Consider the following 16,901-nt stretch of genomic DNA (forward strand, 5'->3'; position numbering starts at 1 on the left):
AGGTTTAGAATTGCAAAAGTCTCCCTTTGAAATTGGAGGTCCTAGAGTATTCCCGATGTTCTGTTCTAAGCTGACTCAAGCGATTTATGTTGCCTTTAAAAGATGTACCAGTCCCTAACTTTTACCGGTGTAGCCCATTGCTTTTCCTGCGGCCATTATAATTTCAAAGACTATAGTTTTAAACACTATAATATGAAAACTGCGACCTGAAACGTTACAATGTATAAAAGCAACTATCATATTGACGTTTTGACTAACAAATTCGGGCGTTTTCAATAGTACTTATTAGGAGTTTCAGAAATCATCTTCCAGGGGTATGAATCATTAACTTATATGGTGTAGGTTTATTTACTCAGGCAGGCTAATGATGAATTGTGAAGATTCTAAGTCTTGTCTAGGCGGAGACGATGTTAATAATAAAATTCTAGTTACTCATTTTGCGACTACAAAGTGCAAGGTATTATTCACGGTTGTATATGCCCCTGTAGAACCTAATGATCGAGATTGTAGTGAATGCTATGTCTCTAAGGTATGCCGAAGACATGGTTCTTTTTGCAAACTCCCCCCCCCCCTGCTCCCACAGGTGGTACAACAGAAATTCTACAAACTCCGTGAAACTGCTACCCATACATGCTTCAACGCCAGCATTAACAGTATCCTAGCTTATTTAATAATCATCCTCAGTCACATAGAAGATGTGGACGGTCTAAACAGCCGGTGTCTACTATAGACTAAAATGGCGGCTGTTGTGCTGAATTTCACTTCTCCGTAGCTAATGCCTTTGAGGCATTTTCTACGTCCATAGGCCTCTAAGGGAGAAGAATAAAGTGTTGCATTAGAAGCAAGTTATTTGCATACAAATTCATTGTCTTTTTGTTCCATGAGCTTTCCACTCAAATGGGAAAGTGCAGTCTGAAGAAATGAAAGACTAGTAGAACAATAAAAATCATAATCCTGTTTGACAGGAACCAAAATCCTGTCAAAAATCATAAAACAATTTTTTTCAAAAATTTTATGATTTTTGACAGGGTATTAGACTAATTGTTAGTTTGTGTGTAAAAGATTAATCAGTACGACGAAGCATGATTGTGAAGATTTTTTTTTTTTTTTTTTGGTTTTTCTAGGTTGATGATAAAACAAAAAAACGATCCTGGAGCACAGAGAAGAAATTCTGGAAGCTCCATTCAATTACACCAACAACAAGCAGAACAATATCAAAAGGTTTTGTTCAATAGAAATTATTCAACTTCGCTCCAGCTCTCACACTATAGGACATGACTCAAGGATAACCAGAAAACATGTAATTTACTCTAGGCCAGAATTACACGTAGTTATCCGTAACTTACTACTTTTTTGAATTAAGGCAAAACCGATAAAAAAATTAATAGGAGACAAAACCAATGTGTTGCTACAGTGTCACCATTTATGTGTCCTTCAGCACATTGTGTCTATCAGTATTATAGTAGTTCCACAAAATAAAGTATTTCAGTCTATTTCAGTTTGCTCGGAAAGAAGATGTCTTTATTCAACTTCTCCAAGAATGTCAGCAAAGTATAATCAATGACCGATACTAAAGAATCAGAGGCAAAAAGTTGAAATTATCGTTTGACTGTGATCCACTTCTTGGGAAATTTTGTTGATTTTGAGGAAGTTAAATTCATGAAAGAGCCACCAAAACCTATTTTATGGAGCATAATCACAAACAAAACGAATGTAATACAAACGTCAAACTGAAATATGTTTTCAGTACCAATCAATTTCGTATTTTTGCTTGTCTATCCTTGGTTTTTCAGGCTTCTAATGCACATTAGCCTCATCATACATAGCCCATAGCCAGAAGCCTCTCGGATATCCAACTTTTTTTTTTTTTACATCGGATGAAAGGGTACTTACACAGCTGAATTATATACATTTTGTCTATGGCCATAATACTAAGAACATAACGTATTTTCGTAGACTTGTCGATTGAAGTCAACACTGATCCGTCTGTTTTGAAAATTTCCTTTTTTTTTTTAAAGAAATGCTTATTAGAAACCTAGTCCGACGGCTTGGAAATAATCATATTTCTAGATTAGGTCTTTCAAGAGTGTTATCAACTTCTCAATCTAAAAATGATACAATTGCTGCAGACCCAGTAGGTGCTGCTCAAAGCCAAGCCCAAAGTAATCAGGAAGAAAATGAAAACAAGGTTAGTTTAGGCCTTACCTCACTGTTTCCTGAAGATTATAGTCAATATTGAATTGGGTTAATTTCTAGACTAGCTGCTTTTTGCTATCTTGGAAAGGGGTTAGGCTAGGAAAATGGAATTTTCTGGGATGGATCTACAGATTAAAGTTTGTCTCTAAAGAATCCACAGACTAAAGTATAAAGTTATTTTGAAGTACCTTCCTCCACAACTTGTCCCTCTAGAGGTTACTTACCTTTGATGACCATTATAAACATTTTTGTTGTAACTCTGCTTAATTGAAGTAGCCTACAGGAAGAGTGTTTTCCTCTTCACAACTTTGCCCAGTCCAAATTTATAAGGTTTCATAGATCTACAAATACAATTCCTAAATTTTGAAAAATAAACCATTGATATGGCTTAAAATTCTATTCAAATAGAGGAATTCCATTTTCAAAACTAAAACAAGAGAAAAAGAAACTGAATATTAAGACATAATGTTCTTGTGTCAAAATATTGATAGGAAAATAAACCTATCAAAGAGGTAAATTTCTGAGACCTTTAATTCTAAACAGGGTTAACGTAGAAGCTTGGCAATACCTTCCTGCAGTATGTTTTTGGCCCTAGATTCATTACTGAAAGTTTTATTTCATAACACCCTTCTAATATATCAAAAGTAGCTTGTCTAAAATTTTACATTGGATTTTTCTGCAATGGTTAGCCAATGCACATCTACTGGTAGACTGGTACATCTAAGGTAGACATGTCTTCTTGGTCTCAGCCCAAAAGAGCAGTTCTTCTGAAGGGAACATTAGATTGTAATAATAAAGAAATGCAAGAGCAGTTCTTCTGAAGGAAACATTAGATTGTAATAACAAAGAAAAGTATAAAGTAGTGTAGTTGTTGGCCCACAACAGCAGTAGTTGTAGTTGGTGTCATTCTTAAATGTGTTTCTCTTTACTCCCTGCTCCCCAAGAAAATTTAGATAACAAGTAAAAGAATAAACTATGTGATGTCTTTCTTATACTCTTTCCATATTTAATCATCATTCTGGAGCAAATCCTATTTTGAGCCATTAAATGGGCTCAAAACAGCCAATATTAACCAACAGTTTATAAGCACAACTGTGAATTGAGAAAATATTGCTGTTTTTACCTGATTCAAGAATGGTCATGGGGAATTGGCTATATAATAGTTTTTCTCCAAATTATTATAGGGGCAATTACCATCCCTTGTCTTCCCACTAAATAACACCATTGTTCAAAACCCTAAACAGAAAACTTGCAGCCCCCAACTTAAACAAAAAATAAAATTACATTTTTGCATTAATAGTAATACATCCTTTTGTCTATTTTTTTTTTTGTTACTAGAAGGGTGCTAAAACTCATAGGAAGTTGCAATTTTATTTCTGGTTAGTTTTTAATTATTTTTTAAATTTTGCATAAGAGCCTGAAAACTACAGACAAAGTAAAAAGTTACCTTTGGAGGCCCATTAAGGGCTCTCAAATAACAATTGCCCCTGAAGTGATTTTATTTGTTTTAACACCTTGTTTTGTCAAAATACACTTCCAACATTGAGCTTTGTTATGTAATATCTACCAAATCTTCTTGATCTTGTATGATATTTTGTATTTAATAATGCCATGGCAAATGAATGTTTAAACATTGAAGGACATTGTTTTTTTTTTGATATTGTAACTAAATAGTCAACTGCATGCTTCAATTGGTGTAAAGCAGCATCATTCCACATAGGTTTCTGTTTCATTGCAGACCATGCACCATTTATTTTTGACTATCTTTACTGAAGCACAATCATGTCCCTTATAGATGTATTTATGTTGCTGGACCTATATTTTCAACATGTTCAACATTCATGTGACAGAGAAATATTTTGAGCATATGAGGTTTATATGTGGTGAAATGATGATTATCATGAGTAATTCAGCATTCATTGGAATCTTTTTGATGAGCAGCATGGTTATGTGAGAATTTTTCTCTATTCATTTCATCTAGTTTAGGATCATAACAATTCTGATACATTGGCTTTTCAGCATCCAATAGAGATTTGACTGAATTGTATTGCCTTGGAAAACAGAAGTGCCACTGGAATTTTCCATTTCTATTGATCATGCAGCTTGTATTTGAATTGAAATCCCCACACAGATTATGAAACATCAATATTACGACTAATTCTCTTAGTAAAGGATTGTTGGAAATTTGGAATTTCAGCTTAAATAAAATCATCAGTTTCAACTGAATTATAGATTTGATTGTGTAGACTCATGATCAATAGCAAACGTATATGCATAGTCCATGTTTTTGAAGTTCAATCATGTGCATATATGCTGCCACCTCTCCAAATATCTGTTTCTTATCAATCACATTGTTATATTTCAGTTTTTCAATTTGAGTAACAACATCTGGATGATCTTGAGTAGACTGTTTTATGATAAATTTATCATCAAGTTTAATACTTGCCGTTTCTTTAGTTTCAGGCCATCAGGATTGCAAGTCACTTCATAAAGAACTCTGGCAGTCCAAGGCAATGAACAATAGCCAATGCGTCTTGAAAATATTCAACAAAGTAGCGTGTTGATCTGATAAATGATGACAGTATTATTACTTTTTTACCAATAACTGCATTCTGTTTTGAGGCTAAGTTTTTGAGAAGTCATGTAACACCTACATAGTTTTTGGCCATAATAGTTTTCTGGTTAAATTTTATCCATTCAATATGATTGCACAAATATTGGTATTGACAAGATACTGTTGGAAAAGTACTCACCAAAATGCAAAGCATTGAAACCAATTTGACCCAGGTCAGGTGTTACAGCTTGTACAGAATGGCTTTCAGCATATTCAGGTTGAAAAGTGATACAATATCTTGCTAATTCAAGCTATGTTATCTCTGGGTGTCTTACACTAGGTGTATAAAGTAACATACCCCTTGTCCATCCTGGAGTTCCAGCTGGATAAAACATTGGGTAGGTAAAGCTGGTGAACATTGTTTTTTTTTTAATGACAAGATTTTTGCCTTGTTGTTTTACAGCCATTTCATTTGATGGAAAACAATAGTCAGGATTAAGAGGAATCAAAGTGCATACTTCACTACATCCAGGAGAGTTGAACCGTCTTTATTCAACACCATCCAGCACAGTGAAAATGAGCTGCCTGTTTGGTTGTTGTCCCAGTGAAGCAGCAAGCTGATTTGCATCATCCTCCACTTCTGACATTTTTTGTAGTCTTTGGAATAGTTTTTTGTGTCTTGCAACATTTCTTCCAAGCGAGTCATTAGGTTGCAAGAGATCCTATGATTTAAAGGATGTGCAAGGCGCTCTTCAATAGCTTCATTGAGGTCTAAAAAGTACATTTGATTGTATGAAGGTGGCTCGAAATCACGGTAGTTTGTAATAGATGTGCCACTAAATTGATTTTGTGATAAATTTGTCCAGCTACTTTAAAGCTAAATATATTTTGGCTATTTGTGGTTTGACCATCGTTTACGTTGAAAGAGGCAAGAGCAAAATACAAGCTCGAGTTTTGGCTACTGTTATGGAACTCTTCAGAGAGTAAGTGATGTCCTCAAAAAGTTAAACCAATTCATTTGAAATTGTGGTGGTGACAAAGCAATTTGACCATGCAACCAACAATATCCAAATGAATTACCTTTGTTTGCTACTCTTTCCTTGGAAAAATGGAGGGCTCCACAGTGAATACAAGCAATGTTGAAGAGTCCTGATGGCTTATATGTAACACTTTCTGAGTTTATCCCATCTTTGTACGTATTTACTTGGTTGTGTGCCACCTTGTTGGTGTCCAAGACTGTGACGCCGCTGTTCTTCTAACCTAATATTTCTTTCTTCTTCACTTTCGTTTTCAATTTGTTTTGATGCTCCTTACTGCAAGCCTTCTAGCTGGAAAATTCTTTCTTCTTCGTTTTGTTTATAATTCGTTTTGATGCTCATTGTTGCAAGTCTCCTAGCCACATTTTTCTTTCTTCTTCATTTTGAATTTTCATTTCTTCAGACAATGTGTCAATGCCTTTGCTCTAGCTACTCTTATTGGTCTAGTCTTGTGTAATGGTCCAGGATGTAGATTTGTTAATTTTCCAGGTGGTAGCGCAAGAACTTCTTTTTTTTGCCCTACGACCAAGTTGTAAGTCTTTTTACACTTTACAACTTTTTTTACACTTTTTAGTTTTTGTTTTTTGGGTCCACCTATTGATAAATTTTTATGCTTCTGTACTATCTCTTTGAATTTAAGGATATTTACGAATTTATATTGTTACGAATTTGTTTTACTGTGTAGTGTCTTTTTTAAGCTGAAAGCTTTTGACTTTTATTTTTAAGATTTTGCAAAAAATACTCTTGCAAATAATAATATTTTGAAGTTTTCATTTTTTGTTTTGTTTATAAGCTTTTTAGAAATTATAAATAGCTGTGAATTGTAAACAGTAGCAAATAAACGTAATAAGCCTTGACGTCACAAAGTTTTCAACAACTTTCTCAAACTTGTGACCTATCTAAATGGTTTTTTGGGCCAGAAAGTTCCAAGATGTCAATTTTCAAAAAAAGAGCCGTTTTGAGAAAAATTACAAATATTGCTTGCTTAAAATTATATATATATATATATATATATATATATATATATATATATATATATATATATATATATATATATATATATATATATATATATATATATATATATATATATATATATATATATATATATATATATATATATATATATATATATATATATATATATATATATATATATATATATATATATATATATATATATATATATATATATATATATATATATATGAGCTTTAGCGTAAACTTTCAGCACTATCTCTTGAAACAGACAAAACAACATCTTCAACCTTTTAACAATTATGTACTAAAAGTGAAACTATCAGAAGCAAGCAATAGGTATGCAAGTGAAATTATAGTATGTGCTAGTTGGAAAGTGTCTTTTTGTATCCATATTTACGGGGCATGAATTTATAGTCATTTTTGGGTGAAATTTTTTTATTTTTAATGCAAATTAATTTCACCATAGCTTATGCTCAATTTAACCGTGTTTCTTAGGCTAGCGTTGGTATCTCTAAAATCGCCACTAATACAACAAGGCTGCTGAATTAGAACTAACTGTTGAAATCTGATAAATAGGAATTTTACAAATTTAATCTAATAAAGATCTTGTTATTATTGTATTTAGCTCAGAAAAGAGCACTAGACAAGCCCCAAATATTTCTTAAGGGACATTTTGTTTCACTTTTGGAAGTAATTTAGTATTTGATTGTGTCATATATCAATTCCACCACAGAGGCTCTGCTGTGTCATATGGTTAGCTTGTAAATAGTGACAAAGACCATAGTGCCTTTCTATCCTAAACATCAACCACAATAAGAACAATAGAGGATTTTTTCGTAAGACAGTTGAAGTCTATATGTGAATGAATATTGTGAACCCATGTCCAAGGGCCATCCTTGGCAAAAAATGAATATAAAAAAACAATAATAATAAGCAAATAAGAACAACTCACATTATAAACAAAGTACCAGCACTGGTGTTACAACATAAGAAAAAAAACAAAGCGAATGTCTATAGTGAAACCATGGGTATTCGTTATAGTGAAACTTTAGACATTCTCTTTGTTTTTTTTTATGGCACTTTGCATTAACCAAGTGACATGTAGCAATCGAAAATTCTGTTGGTCTGTCTGTCTGTCTGTCTGTCGGTCCTGGTTTTGCTACTTTAGGCACTTCCAGGTAAGCTAGGACAATAAAATTTGGCAGGCGTATCAAGGACCTGACCAGATTAAATTAGAAATAGTCGTTTTCCCTATTTGATCATCTGGGGGGGGGAGTGGGGGGCTGGTCAATTCAGAAAAAATAGAAAAAATGAAGTATTTTTAACTTAGAAGTATTTTATATTTCTAACAAACGGGTGATGGCATCTTAATGAAATTTGATGTTTGGAAGGATATCTTGTCCCAGAGCTCTTATTTTAAATCCCGACCAGATCCGGTGACATTGGGAGAGTTGGAAGGGGGAACCTAAAATCTTAGAAAACGCTTAGAGTGGAGGGATCGGGACGAAACTTGGTGGAAAAAATAATCAGAAGTCCTAGATACGCTATTGAAATAACCGGAACGGATCTGCTCTGTTTGGTGGGTTGGGGGGGGGGGGGTTAATTATGAAAAATTAGAAAACATGAGGTATTTTTAACTTAAGAGAGATCAGATCTTAATGAAACTTAAAGTTTTGAAAGATATCGTGTCTCAGAGCTCTTATTTTAAATCCCGACTGGATCTCGTGACATTGGGGGGAATTGAGGGGGGGAACCTAAAATCTTGGAAAACGCTTAGAGTGGAGGGATCAGGATGAAATTTGGTGGGAAAAATAAGCACAAGTTCGAGATGCGTGATTGGCATAACCATTACTGATCCGCTCTCTTTGGGGGAGTTGGGGAGGGGAGGGTTAATTCTGAAAAATTAGAAAAATGAGGTAATTTTAACTTACGAAGGAGTGATTGGATCTTAATGAAATTTTATGTTTGGAAGGATATCATGTCTCAGAGCTCTTATATTAAATCCGACCGGATCCGGTGAAGGGGAAGTTGGGGAGGCGGAACCTAAGATCTTGGAAAATGCTTAGAGTTGAGGGATCAGGATGAAACTTGGTGTTAAAAATAAGCACGGGATTTACATACCCGGAATGGATCTGATCTCTTTGGGGGAGTGGGGGGGAGGGTTAATTCAAAAAATTAGAAAAAATGAGGTATTTTTGATTTACGAAAGAGTGATCTTATCTTAATGAAATTTCATATTTAGAAGAACCTCGAAACTCAGATATCTTATTTTAAATCCCAACCGGATTCAGTGTCATTAAGGGGGGGGGGGTGGAAATCTGGAAAAACGCTTAAAGCGGAGAAATCAGGATGAAAATTGGTGGAAAGAATTATCACAAGTCCAAGATAGGTGACTGACATAACCGGACCGGATCCCTCTCTTTGGTGGAGTTGAGGGGGGGGGGAATAATTCGGAAAAATTAGAAAAAATGAGGTATTTGTAAATTACGAAAGGGTAATCAGATCATAATGAAATTTGAGATCTCGAACGATCTTGTGCTTTAGAACTCTCACTTTAAATCTCGACCAGATTCGGTGACATTGAAGGGAGTTGTAGGGGGAAACCGGAATTCTTGGAAAACGTGAAAATCGAGGTATCTTACGAATGAAACTTGATATATAGAAGATTCTTATGTCTCAGATGCTCCATTCGCAATTCGAATCGGATCCAGGGACATAGAGGGCTGGAGGGGGGAAACAAAAATCTTGGAAACCGGAAATCTTGGAAAACGCTTAGAGTGGAGAGATCGGGATGAAACTTGATGGAAAGAATAAGCAAAGTTATAAATACGAGATTGACATAATTGATATGGATCCGTTCTCTTTGGGGGAGCTCGGGGTTGTTAATTTGGAAAAATTAAAAAAAAACTTGAGGTATTTTTGCCTTAAGAACGCTTGACCGGATCTTGATGAAATTTCATGTTTAGAAGGAACTGATGTCTCAGAGCTCTTATTTCAAATCCCGACCAGACCTGTTGACATTGGGGGGAGTTGGAGAGGGGAAACCAGAAATCTCGGAAAACATTTTTAAATGTCGTAGATACGTGATTGACGTAACCGGACTGGATCCGCTCTCTTTGGAGGAGTTAGGTGGTGGGGTTCAGTGCTTTGACGAGTTTTGTGCTTCTGGACGTGCTAGGACGATGAAAATTGGTAGGCGTGTCAGGAAGCTGTATAAATTGACTTGATAAAGCTTTTTTCCCCGATTCAGCAATCTGGGGGGCTGAAGGGAGATGAAAAATTAGAAAAAATTAGTTATTTTTAACTTACGAGTGGGTGATCTGATCTCAATGAATTTTGATATTTAGAAGTCTCGTGACTCAGAGCTCTTATTTCATATCCGACCAGATTTGTTGACATTGGTGGGAGTTGGAGGGGAAACCGGAAATCTTGGAAAACACTTACAGATGTCGTAGATACGTGATTGACGTAACCGGACTGGATCCGCTCTCTTTGGGGGAGTTAGGTGGCGGGGTTCAGTGCTTTGGCGAGTTTGGTGCTTCTGGACGTGCTAGGACGATGAAAATTGGTAGGCGTGTCAGGTAGCTGAATAAATTGAACTGATAAAGCTGTTTTCCCCATTTCGACCATCTGGGAGGCCCAAGGGAGAGGAAAAATTAGAAAAATTGAGTTATTTTTAACTTACGAGTGGGTGATCTGATCTTAATGAATTTTGATATTTAGAAGGACCTCGTGACTCAGAGCTCTTATTTTAAATCCCGAACGGCATTAAGCCTCTGATTTTCCTTTTAAAGCAATCTATTGATTCTTAGAATTTTGCAAGAGCTCATACCATATGAGCTCTTGGCTCTTCCGACCTCGTCACAAGTGCCATATTAGCTTTTAGCTCTTGTTTTCTTATGTTGTAGCATCAGTGCTGGAAGTTTGTTTATAATATGAGTTGTCCTTATTTATTTATTATTGTTCTTCTTCTTCATGGGTTCAGATATCATGTTTTTGTGCGTGTTATGTCTTAAAAACATATTTTTTTTGCTCTTTTCGTGGTTTTTTTTTTCATTGAGAAAGGCTCCCGGACGTGGGGCCGAAATATTCGGAATATTTGTTAATTAAAGTATTGTTTTGTTTTTATTTTTTGTTCACTGCTTAGTTGAAATTAAAACCCGTTTCTTTTTGCTTAATTCCTTGTAAATGGAAAAGCAGTGTGTTCTAAGAAATTATTTATAAATATATGAAAGAAAATAAACTTACAAAAGCATACAACCATTAAAACTAAATTTAAAATTTAAAACAGTCCCAGCTTCCTTACTTCTGTGAAGTTGAACCAGGACTGATAATAAAGTGAGGTGAGATCAGGCAATTTGCTGAAATGAAAGAAAAATAATTAAAAACACGCTTTCATTGTTATTCTTGCCTTTTGGACAGCTAACCTCCAAGGTCTTTTTGTAACTTTGTTAGCTAGCAAAGGTCTTTTTGTTCTTTTTTAGTGTATACTGGTTTTTAATATATTTTGTAAAATCTTTTTAATCAAATTTGCGTAGAAAGGTATTTATTGAGTATTCCCCCAAATCCATATTTAAGGAAACATCGTGTCATTTATACGTTGATGTATAAAGAAAATTAATGTGGCCGTATATGAGCAATTATTAAAGAATAAAATAGAAGAAAAGTATCATTTAATTGAAGATTCAACAACAGGAATACATTGCAAGGTTTTAATGACCTTGGTTAAATTCCTTAATTAGTATTCAATGTATTTTAAGTTCCGTAATTCTTTTAATCAGCAAATAAAGGGTCTCTGATGAGAGCACCTCTCTCCGGGTTACTGGCGAATATTTATGTGGAACACTTGAAAATTGGGCTTTAAATTCATATTATTTGAAACATATCTATCGGGAACTCTGCATGGATGACGTAATACCTCTTTGGGATTATGGGGAAAATGAACTTAGAGGTTTTTTATATCACGTTAACAAATATGATGGAAAATTACAGTTTACCTTAGAAATTAAATTTGTAAAAAAAAAAAAAAAAAAAAAAAAAAAATACCATTCTGAGATGTGCGAATTATTCGTAGCATTGATAAACTCGATTTTACTTTTACAGAAAGCCAACACAAAACAATAAATTTCTTCATTTTAAATCAATTCACCTCCTCCCCCCCCCCCAAACAGACACACTCAAGCTAAAAGAGCTATTTCAACCTCTCTTGTCATTGTACCCTAAACCTTTGCTCTGATTCCAACATCATAGCAGAACTAAACTTTATCAGGGACACACTTTTTGGAAACGGGTATCCCATTTCACTTATTAATAACACAATTAGCCGTAGACTGAAAAGTCGCACTCGTAAAATCAATGGTATTTTACCATGTGAGACTCTCGATAAGCCCTCATATATGATTTACCACCCATTCATCCCAAAAATCACTACAAATTTTAAAAAAGTTGGCACACGAAATAATCTATATTTAGTTTTAATTTCAAAATCGTGAATTTTCTAAACACTGGTAAAGATAAAACCCCTGTTACTTGCCAGAGAGGATTTATCAAATACCATGTGACTGTGGCAAATACTGTGTAGAATATATTTTTGTTTGATTTTGATTCTGCTTTGAATATTTCTTTTGATTCTACTTTAAGCAGCTATGTTTTTGATAAACCCCTCAACAATTTTTTTTTGAAAAGTCCGCCCCTAGGAGCAATGGTCCAGGCATAAAACAGGTTGTTCCAGAGGCAATTGAAATCAGACTCAAAATAAATAGTATTTTTTTCTTAAATAGGGATTTGGGGGAATACTCAGTGAATGCTTTATGCACAAATCTATTTTGAAAAAAAATATACAAAATATATTAAAAAACCAGTAGACACTAACAAAGAACTTGTTACAAAAAGACCTTTGTGGTTAGCTGCCAAAAAGGCAAGATTAGTAGTGAAAGCGTGCTTGAATTTTTTTTTTTCATTTCAATGAACTGCCTGATTTCACATCACTCTATTTATCAGTCCTGGTTGAACTTCACTGAAGTAATTATACTGGGACTGTTTTGAAAATTTTCATTTCAGTTTTAATGGTTGTATGCTATTGTAAGTTTCTTTTCTTTTATATGTTTATGTCTTGCTGATGATACAGGGCCGAAATCTTTATTCAGATATAGAATTCCACTGTCTTGCGAAAGAATTCCCTATTGTTCTTCTTGTTGTTGATGTTTAATATAGTTAGTTCCATCTGGACCATTTGGACCATAGTTCCATCTATCATTAACATCTCTTACCCAGAACAGATAAAGAGAATATTCTTTGCTTTTCAGGGCTACTATTCATGGGGTTTTGACGAAGAAAAGTTTTATGATCAAACCCTTGGCCATACCCTGTTTTTTAGCCTTTTCACCGTGGGTTTAATTGTCTATCCTCTACTATATATGAACAGACCGGACTATAGGTAATATGTTTTACGTTGATAAAGGTAATTTGCTTTAACCTTTTTTAGAAAACGGTAATGTTTTCAGAAGTGTACAATTAAGAAAGGTAAAACCATGCAATAAGGAGACAAAAACGTAAAGTACCTAATCCATTTTTGAAGCTCCGATGTCTCAATATATTTGATTCTCTATATATATATTTTTTGTATTAATGAACTGAACATGGTTTTGAACATATATTTAATAGGAACTTGAGCATTGACTGGGATGTATCAGAAGTTGCTTCAGTGCGCTACTAATGTCTGATTTTTTTAATAATAAGCCAGATTTTATGACTCTATTTGAATTTGTTGATCGTGGGTTTTGCCAGAAAGTTAGTATGCTTGACAGTGCTTGTGCTTGTTCTTGCAGCAGGACCAAGCATTTCCTGCTTTACCTGACATCTAAGATTTATATGTTATATAGGAATTTCTTTAACAATAAGCTTCCCGTACTCCAGGTAATATACTAGGCAATCCAGACTTGAATTGCTTACTATTTGACTGCACTAGTCTGTATTGCTATTCTTCGATAATGTGTGATAAAGTGGTAAATTAAACTGTTAGTTTCTTATCTTGAATTAGAATATTTTCTAGCTATATTTGCCTGTATCTAAATTAACTCTATGTCAAATTGGAGATAAATGTTAGTCAGTTTATGAAGGTATATTTATACTATTAATGTGCTACAAATATTCGATAACTGTTTACTCGGTGAGGTTTCTCCTCTTTCGATTTTGAGCTCAAGAAAATTGTGTCGGATTCAGTTTCTTAAGATTCAGTTTACAAGGACCAATAGTTATTACTACACAAAAGGTCATATGGACTTATTGTACAAACATTACCATCACTGTAACAAATGGAGTCCCAAAAATTCTTACTTTTGTTTTTGTTATAAGTTTCTACTTTTGTTTATTAATATTTTCGCAGCATGCATCTGCAGGCTGAGCTTTTGGTTTATTGCTAATTAATTGTATATATTTTGATTTGAAACGAATCATTGCTACCACTACTACTAACAACTCACCGTAGAACCAAGCCGCCTGAGGTCAACACAACTACGGATGCTTCTCATCCATCCAAATCTATTCAAAGCCTCTCTCTTTACACCCTCCCATTAAGCTCCTATTTCCTTTAAATATTTCTTTATGACATCCCCTTATGATCCTCCCAGACGAGTACGACCTGCTCTCTGTTTAGCTCTAGATGGTTGGCTGAAAAGGACAATCTTTGGAAATCTGTCACGCTTCATCCGCAGAACGTGCCCTAGCCATCTTAACCTTTCTTTCATTGTAGCCCTAGAAAATGGGATTGAAACATAGTTTTCCCACAGTCTACTGTTTGAAATACAGTCAGTTAGCCGGATACCCAAAACAATCTGTAGACAGTGTCTCTGGAAAACATCTAGCAAATCTTCGTCCGCCTTTCGGAGCGCCCATACTTCAAATCCATATTTGACCACTGTCATCACTGAAGCTTCTAACATTCTAATCTTGGTTCGCAGACTTATCTTCCTATTCTTAAAAATTTGTCTTTAACTGTAAAAAAAACACCCTGAGCCTTGGCTATTCTACTTTTAATGTCTTCACTGCTCCCACCGTCTTTACTAAAAATGCTACCAAGGCAAGCAAAGCTGCCTACCTGATCAATCTTTTCTTTACCAGTATCACCTTTTCATCTTCACTTTCTCCTATCCTTAGTTACTTAGTCTTCTTAACGTTAATTCTCAAACCTATTCTCGCACCCTGAACTCGCAAAACCTCTAAAAACTCATTCATTTTGCTCACACTTTCATCTAGGGTGCTTAAATAATAAGCACAATCTAACTCCAGGAGAGCTTTTCCTCCCCATTTGATTATGTGGACTTCCATTGCCTTTCATGTGCTCCTTAAGACAAAGTCCATCAAAATGATCCGTACAAAGGAGGATAGAACACAACCCTGCTTAATTCCTGACTTAATGTAAATACCAGCTGGTATCCTCCCTTCCAGCAGTGTTATCTGCAATGTCCAGCGGTGAGATTGGGGGGAGTTGGGGGGGGGGGAACCGGAATTGTTGGAAAACGTGAAAATTGAGGTATCTTTATCTTACGAATAGGTGATCGTATCTTTATGAAACTTGATATATAGAAGGATCGTATGTGTCAGATGCTCCATTTTCAGTTCGAATCGGATTCGGGGACATAGGGGGCTGGAGGGGGGAAACATAAATCTTGGAAAACGCTTAAAAATGGAGAGATTGGGATAAAACTTGATAGGAAGAATAAGCACAAGTTATAGATACGTGATTGACATAATTGGAACGGATCCGTTCTCTTTGGGGGAGCTGAGGGGTGTTAATTTGGAAAAATTAAAAAAGAGGTATTTTTAACTTAAGAAAGGATGACCGGATCTTAATGAAGTTTGACATTTAGAAGGAACTCATGCCTCATAGTTCTTATTTCAAATCCTGACCAGATTTGTTGACATTGGGGGGAGTTGGAGGGGGAAACCGGAAATCTTGGAAAATGCTTAGAGTGGAGAAATCGGGATGAAACTTGGTGGGTAGAATGTTGAAGCAAATGTTGTAGATACGTGATTGACGTAACCGTACTGGATCCGTTTTCTTTGGGTGAGTTAGAGGGTGGGGTTCAGGGCTTTGGCGAGTTTGGTGCTTCTGAACGTGCTAGGACGATGAAAATTGGTAGGCGTGTCAGGGAGCTGCACAAATTGACTTGATAAAGTCGTTTTCCCTGATTCGACTATCTAGTGGGCTGAAGGGAGAGGAAAAATTAGAAAAAATGAGGTATTTATAAATTACGAGTGGGTGATCGGATCTTAATGAATTTTGATATTTAGAAGGACATTGTGACTCAGAGCTCTTATTTTAAATTCCGACCGGCATTAAGTCTCTGATTTTCCTTTTAAATCAATATTGATTCTTAGAATTTTGCTAGAGCTCATACCATATGAGTTCTTGGCCCTTCGGGCCTCGTCACAAGTGCCATATGAGCTCTTAGCTCTTGTTTTCAATTCTTTTACTGTGTGTGCAATTTAGAAAGTATTGTTGAAGTTATGTGTAATCTGGCTATTTCATGTCTTTCCTCTGGCAAACTTAGAATTTTTGGGTGACAGCTCATTTTTTAAAAATCTTACTATTATAGTAATTTTTTCATTTTTTAGTTTGGAAGATTGGGCTCATAGAGAAGCATATCTTGAGCTGAACAGAAGGGAAAGTGAGGGCCTTCCTTTAGTGGATCCCAACTACATTGACCCAGCTAAGGTTATTATCCCATCTGATGAGGACCTTAAAGAACAAGGAATACGTATTATCATTTAGATTGCTGTTCTCAAATTTTAATTGGATTAAATGCACATATTCGTTAATTAATTTCTTGATTTATATTGCTATTGTGTTTGTCTTTTGTGTCTACACCTTTCTGAATTCCCTCATAGTAGGCTAACACAAATGGCAACACTCAACTGAGCTGGACTCTCCCCCCTCACTCACACACACACATGACATTGGATAGAAAACTTAGTATGAGCATCTAATAAACCAATTTTTGGAATGCGTCCTAAATAGTAAAAATGAAGTATGAAATGGGCTGCAATAATTTAGTAGTAATAAAAAGCATCAGTTGAAAAGCAGTGTCAAAAGTAGTTGGAAAGTCATATTCATACTTCATAGTATTTTTCAT

At 35.1% G+C, this 16,901-nt stretch overlaps 1 protein-coding gene across 1 annotated transcript; it reads left to right on the forward strand.

Annotated features, from left to right (window-relative positions):
• Positions 1-1,964: 1,964 nt before the first annotated feature.
• LOC136041899 (NADH dehydrogenase [ubiquinone] 1 beta subcomplex subunit 11, mitochondrial-like) lies at positions 1,965-16,587 on the forward strand. The gene is made up of 3 exons (XM_065726693.1): positions 1,965-2,188; positions 13,074-13,204; positions 16,384-16,587. The coding sequence occupies exons 1-3, from the start codon at positions 2,021-2,023 to the stop codon at positions 16,538-16,540; spliced, it is 456 nt and encodes a 151-aa protein (XP_065582765.1). The 5' UTR covers positions 1,965-2,020; the 3' UTR covers positions 16,541-16,587.
• Positions 16,588-16,901: the final 314 nt, after the last annotated feature.

The sequence above is a fragment of the Artemia franciscana genome, unplaced genomic scaffold (genome assembly GCF_032884065.1).
Source record: "Artemia franciscana unplaced genomic scaffold, ASM3288406v1 PGA_scaffold_49, whole genome shotgun sequence".
NCBI lineage: Eukaryota > Metazoa > Arthropoda > Branchiopoda > Anostraca > Artemiidae > Artemia > Artemia franciscana.